Genomic DNA, 15339 nt, shown 5'->3' with positions numbered 1-15339 from the left:
TAGATTCAGAAGTGACACTATATTGTTGAGGAAAGACCCTGTCAAGATGGTTTGAACATTAACCTAACTGAATCCCATCTAGTTGGACCACTGACATTAACGCATTAATGATAAAGTACAGAAAAACTTTCCTTCTGCTTCCACTAAAGGGAGAAGTGAAACGTTTCCTATAAGAGACTTTGGGCAGAAAGTTTTGGTCTTTTCCTTGGCGCCATATGATGCGTAGGGCTTCTTTCCCTTGATTCTCTCTCATTTTGCACTCAAAACTAAAGTCCTAATTTTACAAGGGAAATGTCTGATGTTTAAAATGTGTAGAAATGTCCATGTATTTTATGCCACTTCCTCTGTCTCCTCAGCAGTGCAAGGCTGTCTTGCATAGGAACATGATAGCCTGTTGAACAGGAGAAAACATTTGCTAACTTCCCTTTCCTCAGGAAACATACAGAAATAACCAAACATGTTTGGCCATATTGTTCTAATTACACCATATTCTTTCAGTAGTTTTTCTGGTAGTAGTGATTGTTTTCCCTAAGACAGCCGCCTTCTCTGGACTGGTAATATTTTATAGAAGGGCATGTAAGTGCTCAGGGTTGTATTCAGTATTGAAACAGAGACAGGTTCACTGGCTCTTGTAGTTATAAAATATTTGTCTTTGGCCTCAATACTAACATGTTATTACTAAACTGGCATGTCAGACTCAGCAATAATAAGGAAATTATATTTTTTAGACTCTCATAATAACTAACCAGATGGAAAGAAAGGGAATGTCTCAGATATTAATGAAAGGAAAAAGTTTTAAAATCACATAAAAAATGTAGTAATACATTAAAATCCATATGAAGAACAGAAAGAGACTAGTGAATAATTTAGAAACTACATAGTAATAGAGGAGGCAGGAAAAGTGATATGGCAACAGCAGAGAGGAAAGAAAGTGTGTGTCTGCAGGACTTTCTGCTCAGCCCTCCTCCCATACTCTCGGGCCTGATCCCCTCCATACTCCATCCACATACTTCCTGATGGCACTGCTGTGGTCTTACATGATCCTGATCCTGACCCAAGACAATATCTGGTTTGGGAAGGAAATCCAAGCAAGGCCAGCCAATGAGTTCCTTCCTAGGATTTTAAACTGGAGGCAAAGAGAGCCTATTCTCTCTTGGTGGCTAAAACTGAAATATGTAAAGCTTTCAAGAGGTTAAAAGCCATATTTCTAGCCATGGGGAGAAAGCAATCTAAAATTAGAAGAATGAAGCTGATACATTGGAAGGAGCAAAAATGAGAAGTGAATGGAAAAAATCCTTATGACATGAATCCCACATGCATTCATTCCCGGGGTGACGGCAGCAGCCCTGTACGTTCCTGTCTGTGGGGACTGTGCAGGCACCCAGTGATTCTTATTATGAGTGCTCGTGTAGATAATTTTACTTTTATTTATCTCGATAATAGGCACAGACTACCATGTAATATATTGTTTGGTATTTTTATTCTGTTTCTCAAAGTCCTTGTGCAGATTTCTTAGCAGCAGCCTATTCCCTGCCCTATATTCCATTTACACCAGATATCTTCCCTTGCCCTGTGCTTTAAATGCCTTTTTTCATATTTATTCTTTGACAGAAATTATTTGTTTGCCTCACTTGGAGAAATACTATTCTCTTTTTAAGCTATAATTCAATTTTTTTCTTCCTTCCTAAACTCTTTCCTGATGCCATCTTGTAAAAATTAATGGCTCCTTAAATATTTTTTAATTTCTCACAGTCTATGGTGATATCTGCTCTCCCACTAGATTGTGAGCTTCTGAACATTAGGAACTACAGGGCCTTCATCTTTGACCTTTGATTTCTAGTGCTGTGGTTAATCAGTTGAATTCTGTGATATGATTATCAGTTGAATGCTAATCCTTTCTACATAGTTTCCAAATGATAAAATCACCTTGGCAAAGCATAATTTGAACTCTAGGCACATTAATTTTATAAGCAGTTATCATATTATGCTCAAAAATGGAATAAATCTTAATTTTAAAATTTCATCATAGTATCTTTGTTTTCTGTTTAATTTTAAAGTTTAATTGAGTTTCTGCTATATGCTCGTGTTTTGTGGAAAGCAAAAATAATATAGCATTATCTTTTCTCCTATAGTCTAACTTGAGAATTTTCTACTTAACCTAAAATCCAATCTTAAGACCATTGAACAAAGACCAAATAAATATAAGATTAGTTCTTGCCTACATCAAAACTTTAAATGTTCTGTGTTCCAGATGCTGACATTAAAATATTTCCATTAGCCAATGTCTAAGATTTTGAGCAATTCTAAAATACGAGACTATGCTAATTCACTAATCCCAACAAGCTATTGCACAGAACTCTATAATACAGGAAAGGTACTTAAAGTCATGACTTTAGTCGTCTCTTAAAAAGCTTTGCCAAGGTGATTTCATAAACATTTTTGTTACACAAGACTTGTAGATTGTGAAACCACTGTATTTTCAATTTAAGAAAAAAATAGAGCTAGTATAAACAATTTACAGATTAACTGACATAAATTTGGAGGGTTGGTCTGTGAAAAAGTAAGCTGGAATGGTCCAGGGAGGCTTTATCTATGCCAGGTCCAGAGGATTTGGCAAGACAGAAAATGGCAAGGAGCTGTATGCATATTAACATGGCAACAAGATGGCTGGGACCTTAAAGCATTTCAGTCTCTTTTGCCCTTGGGAAATAGCATGATATGATTGAAAAGGGTGGAATTTTTAGGACCAAAATAAAAAGCCTTATTTTTCTAGTGTACAAGAGGAGAAAGGATTCAGCAAACATCCTCCAAAAGATGGTTTGAGATCCTAGAACCATGTTATTACGAAAGTCAAGCAAAGCAACTTTAAAGAGAAGGAGGTGGTAAATTTCAAAAGTTGTATCAGATCTCTTTTATTGTCTCCTGACTTGTTGGAAAGAGAAAAATCCCAGAATATTGATTTTTTAAAACAAAATGCTAATTTAAACAATTTAAGAAAGTATAATTTCATTTACTCTTTTGGATTCACTTTTCACATGAAAAGCCATGCTAATTTGGGATCCTCCCAAGTTAGTAGGTGTGCTAATTTTATTGTAGAACCACATTAGTAACCTTTTTTGTTATTAAATAGTGACTGTAAAGAAATGAAAGAAATATACACTTAATTGTTTGTTTCCTCTTTACTTACAGTAATCAGGTTTTCATAATAACTCTCTTTTACTAGGAATTTTTATATGGGGAGAAGTGCCTTGACCAGCTAATTCAGAGACTGCTTCAATCAGCAGATGAAGAAGCCATTACTGAATTTTTGGATGAAAACCTTAAATCAGTAAAATAAATGCTGACTTATTTATTATTATGTAAATGAAATGGACCATATCAAGAAGCAGACTGAGGCATGGAATTCTTTATGAATGTTCATAAAGTGCAGCTAAAGTTATACAGTTCCAACAAATATATTTTTTACAATCAAGTCACATTTCTTGACCCAAGAGTTTGTTTTAGGTTTCCTGTGAAGTATAATCCAGCTCTTCAAATAGAAAATAAGCATGTGTCATTGAAAAAAGAAATAAGTATTGAGAATTGAGAATTGATTGTGTGATTTAGGACAGGTTGCTTGTTCTCTTTATGTCTTTTTTTTAACCATCTATAAATAATTTAAACACATTTTTCATCTTATTACTTCAGGACTTTGCCACATGGTAAAATTTAGTGGTATATGGTTTATAAACTTCTTTTTAAACTCCTATTCAAAGACAAAATACTGTTAATTATGTTAAAGCTAGGCATTAAAATTCTACTTTTAAGTAAATAAATAAAAACAGTTAAGAGTTAGTGACAACAGTGAGCATTTCTAGGATACAGAATGTAGAGCTCTTTGAGAGCAGAATGAATTTTATACAGTATAAACTACAAGCCAATATTTAAAGAAGCCTCTCTGCTTAGCTTCTATTTCTTGTTATTTTTTGGCTTTTAATGAGCATCAGCAGATGTGGTGTAATGTGAGTAGGTCACTGTAATGGATTTTGTGCAGTGGTATATGTATATAACCCAGCTCATACCTTACAGACCTTCCATACAGTGAGGAAGCCAATATATAAATCACCAACTAACAAAGTGGCATGATTTATTTAGTAATTGTTCTCAGGAAGTTTCTTGATTAAAAGAGGGGTTAATATTGTTAGGCTGGAGGAAGGAAAAACAAGGACATGCAAACAGAACAGAGAGATTCCATAGGGGGAGAACAGACCAGACCCTAAGGTCCGTGCCTTATATGGAAAGGGGACAGCTCTTCCTGAATTCCATCCTTCTGATGTGCCAACTAAGACTCGGATGTCAGCCTCCTCCCTCTTGGAAGGAAAAAAAGTTTCTAGTTGTCTATTATGTCACCTTTGGCCAATCATACCTCTCCACGCCCCCTAGGATAGCTTGCCCACTCCTCCCCCTCCTAATCCCTTATAAGCCCCCACCTCCCTGACCGGGGTGTGACTCCCCTGGCCTGTAATACCCAGACCACGGAACATCACCTGGGAGTTGCACTCAAATAAACTACCTGGCCCTTTGCTGCCTCTCTTTGCCTGCTTATTTTGGCTAAAATTTATCTTACAATTATTATTTTAGACATTCCTTAGAGGGGAACTGTATGCCAGGAAAGATTAGCTCAAATGGAGTTTTAAGACCAGTGAAATTATTTGGAGGTAAAGATGATAATTTTTTCCCAAAATTTTTATTTTGAAATTTTTCAAGCACATGGAAAAGTTTAAAAAATAATACTTAATAGTTCAATGAACAGTGTACCCTCTAGATTTAACTGAATTTAACGTTTTGTCAGTTTTTTTCTCTCTCTGCATACACATACATGTGTGTGGTGGTGGTTGGGTCATTTAATAGTTGCAGACCTCATAACACTAGTCTGAAATATTTCAGCATGTCCTAAGAATAGGGGCATTCTATAAAATCATAACTCCATTATCACACCTTTCCATATAATAATAAGTAATTGTATAATATGCTGTAATAGTTATTACATATTAAGTTTCTTCAGTTATCTCCAAAAATGTCTTTTTTAGCTGTTTTTGTTAGTTTTATCCAATCAAGGATCTAACCAAGATTCACACATTGCATTTGCTTAAGATTTTGGGTTAATTCTCCAACCTTTCTTTCCACATCATATTGACATTTTGAAGAGTGCCACAAAGGTGTTTTGTAGAATGCCCTACATTTAGATTTGTCTACTGCTTCCTCAGCCTGTTGGTAACTTTCATCCATTCTCTCAGTGTGCTATAAAGGTAAGTCTAAAGATTAATTAAATTTAGATGAAATACATTTGACAAGACCCTACTTCATAGAGGATACTATGAAATTCATATTGTATCATATCAGGAGTTCCACTAGTAGTGATGCTAAGTTTGGAAATTCAAATCTGTCCATTGTAATGGTACACGTTCTCCTGAATAATTAGTATGTAATCTGTGGTGTAGTACTTTGGCATCATAGAAACATTTGATCCTCATTGTGTTGGGCAGCTTTTGAGATGACCCATGATATTGTTCCTGGCATTCATGCACTTGTGTAATCTGCTATCCTTGAACTGGACTGGATACTCTCTTCTAACAACTAGAATACAACAGAAGTGGTGGGGTTGTCACTTCTGACACTAGGTTATTAAAAGAATTGCTTCTGTCGATGTTTTTTTGTCTGTCTTTCTGTTTATGTCCACACCTCTCTCTTGGGCCACTTGCCCAGGTGGAAGCATGACCATGTTGTGAGCAGCCCTGTGGAGTAGCCCACATTGTGTGGCAAAACTGAGGCCCTTGGTCTGACAGCCATCTATAAATTGAAGCCTTCCTGCCAGCACAGGAAAGAGCTTGGCATCAGATCATTCAGCCCTCCTCATGTCTTGACATGACTGTGATGCTGCTTGACTGTGTAACTGTAATTTCAGGAGAGCCCTTGAGCCAGAGGCAGCAGTAAGCTGTTACAGGTCACCCGACTCTCAGAAATTAAATTAATTAATATTTGTTGTCTTCAGCTGCTAATTGTTGGAGCAATTTGTTACACCAAAATATGTAACTAATACACCCTATGATCTTTCATCTCATTGATTTAACATCAATTAATAATTCTTGCTTTGCCTGAATCAGCTGTTACATTGAAAGTTACAAAATGGTGATTTTCTTACTCTTCACTCTTCCTATGTTTGCTACCTGGCATTCTTTAAAGAAAGCTTTCCTTTGTTTTCCCTCTCACTTCCTCTGAGTGGAGAGGTAATTCAATCCTATTTGAATTACCCTATTACCTAAGGGGTAGGACTTGCTCTCCAAAATCATTAATGTCTCTGGAAAATCTGATTTAATTTGAAAGGACGTTGACTTGAACAGGGAATTTCAGGGTAAAAGTTACAAACACAGAAACCAATTTTTTTTTAGGTATTTTACATAACAGAAATTTTTATCCAAGGAAATGTAAATATTAAAACATTGTATGAAACAAGGCAAAATATGGTCTAATTTGCTGTACTATGTCAAGTGTGAGACCCCATGTCATTTACAAAGTTTTACCTTTTTTTTTCAGGAAAAAAACTCACTAAATGCATAAACCCCAAAACATGATTTCTGCAGAAAAAAAAAAAAAAATTAGAAAAGGGAATGCAAGAGAAAAGGCTGTTGAACTGTAACCTTTCATTAATTTGATGGTCATTGTTCACAGTATATTCATGCCACAGAAGGGAAGTCTCTCACAGGGAAAGAGGACAGAAGGAAAAATGCCTGTTCAGCCAAAAGGAGGCTCCCCCTTAATGTGTCCAGTTAGCTTCCTACCACCACCAATGTCTTTGCCCTTCCTATGTTCTCCAGCTCTGGCTTTTCCTTAAAGTGCACAGTTTATTTGGAGGAAAAGGAAGTAAAAACAATCAAATGCTAGCTCTATGAACATAAAATTCTCAATGGTGGTTTTCTCAAGCCTCATTATATACAAATCACTGGGAGATCTTGCTGTAATGCTTATTTTGATTCAAGAAGGTCTGCGGTCTGTGATTCTGTACTTCCAACAAGCTACCAGGTGATGATGGCTTCTGCTGACTCACATTCAGACCAGTAAGGACCTAGGACATCTATTACCAGCTAATGGATACTTTTTGAATTCTTAGACACAGGGTTTTCATATAATGTGATTCTACTAAACTCACAGTCCTGCTTCGTTCATATAATCATATTAGATTCCCAAACACAGAGGTCAGTTTGATGTCTTTTAACCATAACTGGGCAATAGAGGGTGCCATATAGAAATATGAAACGTCAGAGGAACCTGGTTCAGACCTAAATCTCACTAACCCCAGAAAAAGGGCCAAATGAAACTGAATCTTCCTGAAAGAGAGTTCAAAATAAAAATCATAAACATGTTCATGGAGGTATAGAAAAATATTCAAGAACTCAAGAACGAATTCAAGACAGATTCAATCATTAAGAAATTCTATATCTGAAATGAAACATAAAATGAAGGGATTTAAAAGAAGATTAGGTGTAATAGAAGAGACGGTAAATGGAATAGCAATTAGAGAAGAGGAATACAAAGAAGCTGAGGCACAGAGAGAGAAAAGGATCTCTAAGAATGAAAGAATATTGAGCAAATTGTATGACCAATCCAAAGGGAACAATATTCATATTATAGGGGTACCAGAAGAAGAAGAGAGAAAAATGGATAGAAAGTGTCATTGAGAAGGTAATTGCTGAAACTTCCCCAATCTGGGGAAGGAGATAGTCTTTCAGGCCATGGAGGTGTACAGATCTCCCAGCACAAGGGACCCAAGGAGGAAAACACCAAGACATATAATAATTAAAATGGCAAAGATCAAGAATAAAGATAGACTTTTAAAAGCAGCTAGAGAGAGAAAAATGATTACATACAAAGGAAAACCCATCAGGCTATCATCAAATTTCTCAGCAGAAACCTTACAGGCCAGAAGGGAGTGGCATGATATATTTAATGCAATGAGGCAGAAGGGCCTTGAATCAAGAATAATATACCTGGCAAGGTTATCATTTAAATTTGAAGGAGGGATTAAACAATTTTCAGATAAGCAAGAGCTGAGAGAATTTACCTCCCACAAACCACCTCTACAGTGCATTTTGGAGAAACTGTTATAGATGGAAGTATTCCTAAGGCTAAATAGCTGTCACCAGAAAAAAGAAAAGCACAGCAAAGTAGAACAATTAATTATTAAGCAGACACAAAATCAAATCAACTACCTCCAAAATCAATCAACAGATAGAGAAAGAGTACAGAATATGATACCTAATATATAAAGATTGGAGGAGGAAGAAAATGTAGGGGAAAAAAAAAAGAAGGACCTTTAGGTTGTGTTTGTAATAGCATACTAAGTGAGTTAAATTAGAGTGTTAAACAGTAAGGGAATTACCCTTGAACCTTTGGTAACCACGAATCTAAAGCCTGCAATAGCAATAATTACATACCTATCGATAATCACCCTAAATGTAAATGGTTTGAATGCACCAATTAAAAGACAGAGTCACTGAATGGATTAAAAAACAAGACCTGTCTATATGCTGCCTACAAGAGACTTCAAACCCAGAGACATACACAGACTGAAAGTAATGGAATGGAAGAAGATATGCCATGCAACTAATAGGGAGAGAAAAAAGCAGTAGTTGCAGTACTTGTATCAGACAAAATAGACTTCAAAACCAAGAAAGTCACAAGAGACAAAGAAGGGCATTACATAATGATAAAGGGGTCAGTGAACAAGATAAAAGGGGTCAATGAACAGAGGATATAACTATTATAAATATCTATGCAGCCAACACAGCAGCACCAACATATGTGAAACAAATACTAACAGAATTAAAGGGGGAAATAGAATGCAATGCATTCATTTTAGGAGACTTCAACACACCATTCACTCCAAAGGACAGATCCACCAGACAGAAAATAAGAGACAGAGGCACTGAACAACGTATTAGAACAGATGGACCTAATGGACATGTACAGAACACTCCATCCAAAAGCAACAGGACACACATTCTTCTCAACTGCACATGGAACATTTTCAAGAATAGATCATATACTAGGCCACAAAAAGAACCTCAGTAAATTCAAAAAGATTTAAATTATACCAACCATCTTCATAGATTACAAAGGTATGAAACAAATAAATTACACAAAGAAAAGAAAAAAGCCCACAAACACATGGAGGCTTAATAATATGCTCCTAAATAATCAATGGATCAATGACCAAATAAAAACAGAGATCAAGTAATATATTGGAGAAAAATGACAACAACAATTCAACACTGCAAATTGTGTGGGATGCAGCGAAGGCCATGCTAAGAGGGAAGTATATTGCAATACAGGCCTACCTCAGGAAAGAAGAACAACCCCAAATGAACAGTCTAAAATCACAATTAACAAAACTAGAAAAAGAAGAACAAATGAGGCCCAAAGTCAGTAGAAGGAGGGCCATAATAAAGATTAGAGCAGAAATAAATAAAATTGAGAAGAATAAAACAATAGAAGGAATCAGTGAAAGCAGGAGCTCGTTCTTCAAGAAAATAAGCAAAATAGATAAACCCCTAGCCAGATTTATCAAGAAAAAAGAGAGTCTACACATAAACAGAATCAGAAATGAGAATGGAAAAAATCACAATGGACATGACAGAAATACAAAGAATTATGAGAGAATACTATGAAAAGTTATATGTAACAAACTGAATAACCTAGAAGAAATGGACAACTTTCTAGAAAAATACAACCTTCCAAGGCTGACCCAGGAAGAAACAGAAAATCTGAATAGACCAATTACCAGCAAGGAAATTGAATTGGTAATCAAAAAACTATCTAAGAACAAAGCTCCTGGACTAGATGGTTTCACTGCTGAGTTTTATTAAACATTTAGTGAATTCCTTATACCCATCCTCCTTAAATTTTCCAAAAAGTAGAAGAGGAGGGAATACTCATTCTATGAGGCCAGCATCGCTCTAATACCAAAACCAGGCAAAGACACCACATGCAAAAAAATTACAGACTGATATTCCTGATGAACACAGATGCAAAAATCCTCAACAAAATATTAGCAAACCAAGTTCAAAAATACATTAAAAAGATCATCCATCATGATCAAGCAGGATATATTCCAGGGATGCAAGGATGGTACAACATTCGAAAATCCATCAACATCATCCACCACATCAACAAAAAGGACAAAATCCACATGATCATCTCCATAGATTCTGAAAAGCATTTGAAAAAATTCAATATTCATTCATGATAAAAACTTAACAGCAAGAAGTTGAAAGCTTTCCTTTAAGATCAGGAACAAGACAAGGATGCCCACTCTCCCTGTTTTTATTCAACATAGTTCTGGAGGTCCTAGCCATGGCAATCAGACAACACAAAGAAATAAAAGGCATACAGATTGGCAAGGAGGAAGTTAAACTGTCCCTGTTGCAGATGACATATTGTACATAAAAAACCCTAAAGAATCCACTCCAAAACTACTAGAACTAATATCTGAATTCGGCAAAGTTGCAGGACACAAAATTAATACACAGAAATCTGTTACATACCTATACAGTAATGATAAACTAGCATAAAGATAAATCAGGAAAACAATACCATTCACAATTGCATTAAAAAGAATAAAATGCCTAGGAATAAATCTAACCAAGGAAGTGAAAGACCTATAATCTCAAAACTACAAAGCACTCTTAAGAGAAATTAAATAAGATACAAATAAATGGAAACATCCCGTGCTCATGGATAGGAAGAATCAATATTCTCAAAATAGCCATCCTGCCTAAAGCAATCTACAGATTCAATGCAATTCCTATCAAAATACCAATAGCATTCTTCAGTGAACTAGAGCAAGTAGTTCTAAAATTCATATGGAACCACAAAAGATCCAGAATAGCCAAAGCCACCCTGAGAAGGAAGAATAAAGTGCAGGGAATTTTGCTCCCCAACCTCAAGCTGTACTACAGAGCTACAGTAATCAAGACAATTTGTTACTGGCACAAGAACAGACCCATAGACCAATGGAACAAACAAGTGAGCCCAGATGTAAACCCAAGCATATATGGTCAATTAGTATATGATAAAGGAGCCATGGATATACAATGGGGAAATGGTAGCCTCCTCAACAACTGGTGTTGGCAAAACTGGCAGCTACATGCAGGAGAATGAAACTGGATTATTGTCTAACCCCATACACAAGAGTAAACTCAAAATGGATCAAAGATCTGAATGTAAGTCATGAAACCATAAAACTCTTAGGCAAAAATCTCTTGAATGTAAACATGAGCAACTTCTTCCTGAATGCATCTCCTCGGGCAAAGGAAACATAAAAAATGAATGAATGGGACTACATCATGCTAAAAAGCTTCTGTACAGCAAAGGACACTATCAGCAGAACAAATCCTACAGTATGGTAGAATATATTTGTAAATGAAATATCTGACAAGGGGTTAACATCCAAAATACATAAAGAACTCACATGCCTCAACACCCAAAAAGCAAATAACCCAATAAAAAAATGGTGGAGGATCTGAACAGACACTTCTCCGAAGAAGAAATTCAGATGGCCAACAGGCACATGAAAGATACTCCACGTCGCTAATCATCAAGGAAATGCAAATTAAAACCACAATGAGATATCATCTCACACCAGTTAGGATGGCCAACATAGAAAAGAATAGGAACAACAAATGCTGTTGAGGATGCAGGAAAGGGGAACCCTCCTACTGGTTCCCTCTGCTGGTAGGAATGTAAACTAGTTCAACATTGTAGAAAGCAGTATGGAGGTTCCTCAGAATGCTCAAAATAGAAATACCATTTGACCCAGGAATTCCACTCCTGGGAATTTACCCTAAGAATACAACTTCTCAGATTCAAAAAGACATATGTACCCTATGTTTATCGCAGCACTATTTACAATAGCCAAGAAATGGATGCAACCTAAGTGTCCATCTGTAGATGAATGGATAAAGAAGATGTGGTACATATACACAATGGAATATTATTCAGCCATAAGAAGACGACAAATCCTGCCATTTGCAACAACATGGATGGAGCTAGAGGGTATTATGCTCAGTGAAATAAGCCAGGTAGAGAATGACAAATATCAAATTATTTCACTCATCTGTGGAGCATAAGAACAAAAAACTGAAGAAACAAAACAGCAGCAGACTCACAGAACCCAAGAATGGACTAACAGTTGCCAAACGGAAAGGGACTGGGGAGGTGGGTAGTGGGAAGGAGGGAGAAGGGGAATAAGGGGCATTACGATTAGCACATATAATTAGGGGGTGGCATGGGGAAGGCAGTATAGCACAGAGAAGACATGTAGTGACTATAGCATCTTAATATGCTGATAGACAGTGACTGTAATGGGGTATGTGGTGGGAACTTTATAGTGGTGGGAATCTAGTAGCCACAATGTTGCTCATATAATTATATATTATTGATACCAAAATTTTGAAAAAGCATAAGACCCTCATGTTGGGGGCAATACGGATTAGGAGTTGAAAGGGACGGCCCTTGTTTTCCCCCATGTCTGAACGCAGCATGGGGAAGCACCAGCTTGAAAACAACTGGTGCGGTACTTGAAAGTTATCTGCCCACAAAAGCATATCTTGTCCTCGAAAACGAGCCAAGATGCCTTACGCTGCAGATAGGGAGACCTTAGGGACGTGTGAAAACACAGTCCCTGCTTACTGGGCAGATTCTAAGGAGTCAACAGAATGTTCTGGCCTGTCCCCCCAGAGTAGGGAAAGATACGTATAGCATTTGACTGAGGTCCGAGAAAGGCAGTATAAAAATAAAGGAGCTGTACCACATCGGGGCTGCTGCAGCTATTGTCTGTCTTTGTTGTCTGTGTTTTTTGTTTATTCCCATTTCATCCAAGTGAGTGGCTTGCAACAGGAGTACATGTGGTGGGTAGTGTTTCTGGGTCACTGGTAATGTTCTATTTCTTGACCACGGTTTAGGCAACATAGGGGTATTCATTTGGTGCTAATTCATTGCATATGCAATTTTGATTTGTCCTTTCATTCTGTATGTGTGCTATATTTCAAAGTTTTTTAATAATTAAAAATATATGTGACAGGTTTGAAACACCTGTTAGCTGCCACAAAACAGTGTGGAACAGAAGTAACGCATGAGGCAGCTCACTCACTAGGCACTCTGCAATTGAGGGAGAGAGGACGCTTAGAAACTGGTGATTGCCAACCACTAACGGCAGTATGAGTTATTTTGGATATAGAAATAAAGGAGTGAACAGTTTGTAAACTCTTTTGAAAAACCAGAGTAAAAAAACAATACAGGTATGACCCAGCATGACAAGCTGGAGGCCCCTGAGTGCATGCAGGACGTGAGTTAGCCGGGAGGAAGAGGCAGTGGAGAATCACTTATAAATGATGCTGAAGCCTAGATTCCAGGAACATGAATGGGTGATGTGCTTTCATGGACTTCTTCATGAAGCAATGTATGTGAAGTTTGCTATAAAGGACAAACAAGTGAAATATGTCATACATTACAGTGGTTGGAATAAAAAAATGGAATGAATGGGTTCTAGAAAGCAGAGGACTCAGATACATAGAAAGAAGTCTACAGAAACAGAACAAATGCTAATCAGGAGCAGCAAGCAGAGGGTAAGAAGTGAGGTGCTGCCCCAGGGAAGAAGGTGTCCGATCTGCAAGAGAAAATGTTGAAGTCACCCAGAAATGGAAATGGTGGCAGTACCAGTGTGATTCCCTATCCTCAGAATAGGGCCTGAGTAGATCCCACTGCTGGAAACATTCACGAACAGAGTTGAAGTCAAAGATTCCTGAAGAACTAAAATCATGGCTTGTTGATGGCTTCATCACCAGGCAAAAAAAGTTCTTTTTTCTTCCTGTGGAGAAGAGTATGGGTTATACAAATTACAGAAATCTTGAGGAAACACAGAAAATGCATATGCTGTCAATGAAGTTGTGGCAGGAATAAAAGAATACTGGGATGTACTGTTGGGCACTCAGCTACTCTACAAATTCAAAAGGCCCCGGTGTGCTGGAATCCTCATATTGCCCTGAGGTAGCAAAGACTGTCGTGAGTTCCAAGTGTATGGAGTGGCTCGTCTACTGAGAACTGAAGTGATGTTGGCCAATATGCCTCTAGATGAGGAGAGTCTTACATAATGACTGAACTACTTTCACAATGTCCTGCAACTTTTATTTAGTGCCAGCAGTTATGAAGGGGCTCCTCATAAGATGAGAAATAATTTGTAATAAATTAAATGCAAAAATCTTAAGAAATGGCTTGTTGAGTTTGGCAATTGCATATACCCATGTACCCACCAGCCCAATCAAGAAGAGAACATTTCTATCACTCCTGAAATTTCCTGTGTTCCTTTCCAGTTGACCCAGGAATCTGTCAACCCCTTCTTCTCCAACAATAAGTACGTCTATTGTAATTATTCACTATAGCTTATTTTCACTCTTCTGGAGCTTCACAGAAATTATTCTACAATATATGTTCTCATACATCTGGCTTTTGTCAACATAAAATTTTTGAAACATTGTGGCACATCAAAGCTTATATCTTTTTTACTTCTGAGGAGTACTGTATGAATACACTACAATTAATGTTTTTCATTCTCCTACTGGCTTTTATGGACAAAGTTACTATGAACATTCTTGTACGAGTCTTTTTGTAGACATATGTTTTAATTTCCCTTGCACAAATGCTTAGGAGTGAAATTACTAGTCACAGCATTCACAGAAACTGTCAGTTTTTCTAAAATGGATATACCAATTTATATTTCTATTATTAATATATGCGGGTTCCAAAGCCTCCCTGATGTTTAGTATTGTTGACCTTTTTAAGACTAACCATTCTTGTAGGTGTGCAGTGTTTTCTCACTGTGAATTTAATTTGCACTGGAGTAGCTTTTCATATGGCTTGGACATTGGGCATATGTATTACCAAAAAATAGGATTGTTTTCACAGTGACATCCCTTTTTATTCTTTCACTCCTTTTTTTATAGGCAAAATCTTGTAATTCTGTGGAAGTTCATTTTAATAAATTTTTTTATGATTTATTTTTTGTGTCCTAAGAAATCTTTGCCTACCTCAAAAATCTCAAAGAATAGCCTTCTGTTTTCTTTTAGACACTTTATACTTTTTATTTCTCTATTTAATATTAAGATACATTACAAATTAATTTTTTTCTTTCACATTGTGAACCAGTTGTTCCAACACCCCTTTTGAACAGATTTCCCTTTCCCCATTGAATTGCATTGATATCAATGCTATAAAAGTTTAAAATTCAGTTCTTTGGTACATCAGCCA

The 15339-nt window shown here is 36.7% G+C and overlaps 1 protein-coding gene and 1 pseudogene across 3 annotated transcripts in view; both read left to right on the top strand.

Moving 5' to 3' along the window:
* Nucleotides 1-5684, top strand: part of MTRF1 (mitochondrial translation release factor 1) — a 50264-nt gene extending 44580 nt beyond the window's left edge. For all 3 annotated transcript variants that reach the window (XM_037022864.2, XM_037022867.2, XM_037022866.2), the window contains one exon: nt 3224-5684. In XM_037022864.2, the coding sequence (XP_036878759.1) occupies nt 3224-3337 (114 nt within the window). In that variant the 3' untranslated portion in view covers nt 3338-5684. The remainder of the gene's footprint in view (nt 1-3223) is intronic.
* A 6559-nt stretch (nt 5685-12243) lies between these two features.
* On the top strand, nt 12244-15051 carry LOC108390644 (mortality factor 4-like protein 1 pseudogene; annotated as a pseudogene).
* The last annotated feature ends 288 nt before the right edge of the window (nt 15052-15339 follow it).

Source organism: Manis javanica, chromosome 9 (genome assembly GCF_040802235.1).
Source record: "Manis javanica isolate MJ-LG chromosome 9, MJ_LKY, whole genome shotgun sequence".
Classification (NCBI taxonomy): domain Eukaryota; kingdom Metazoa; phylum Chordata; class Mammalia; order Pholidota; family Manidae; genus Manis; species Manis javanica.
Note: the sequence above shows the minus strand (reverse complement) of the source record. Positions and strands in the feature narration are given on the sequence as shown.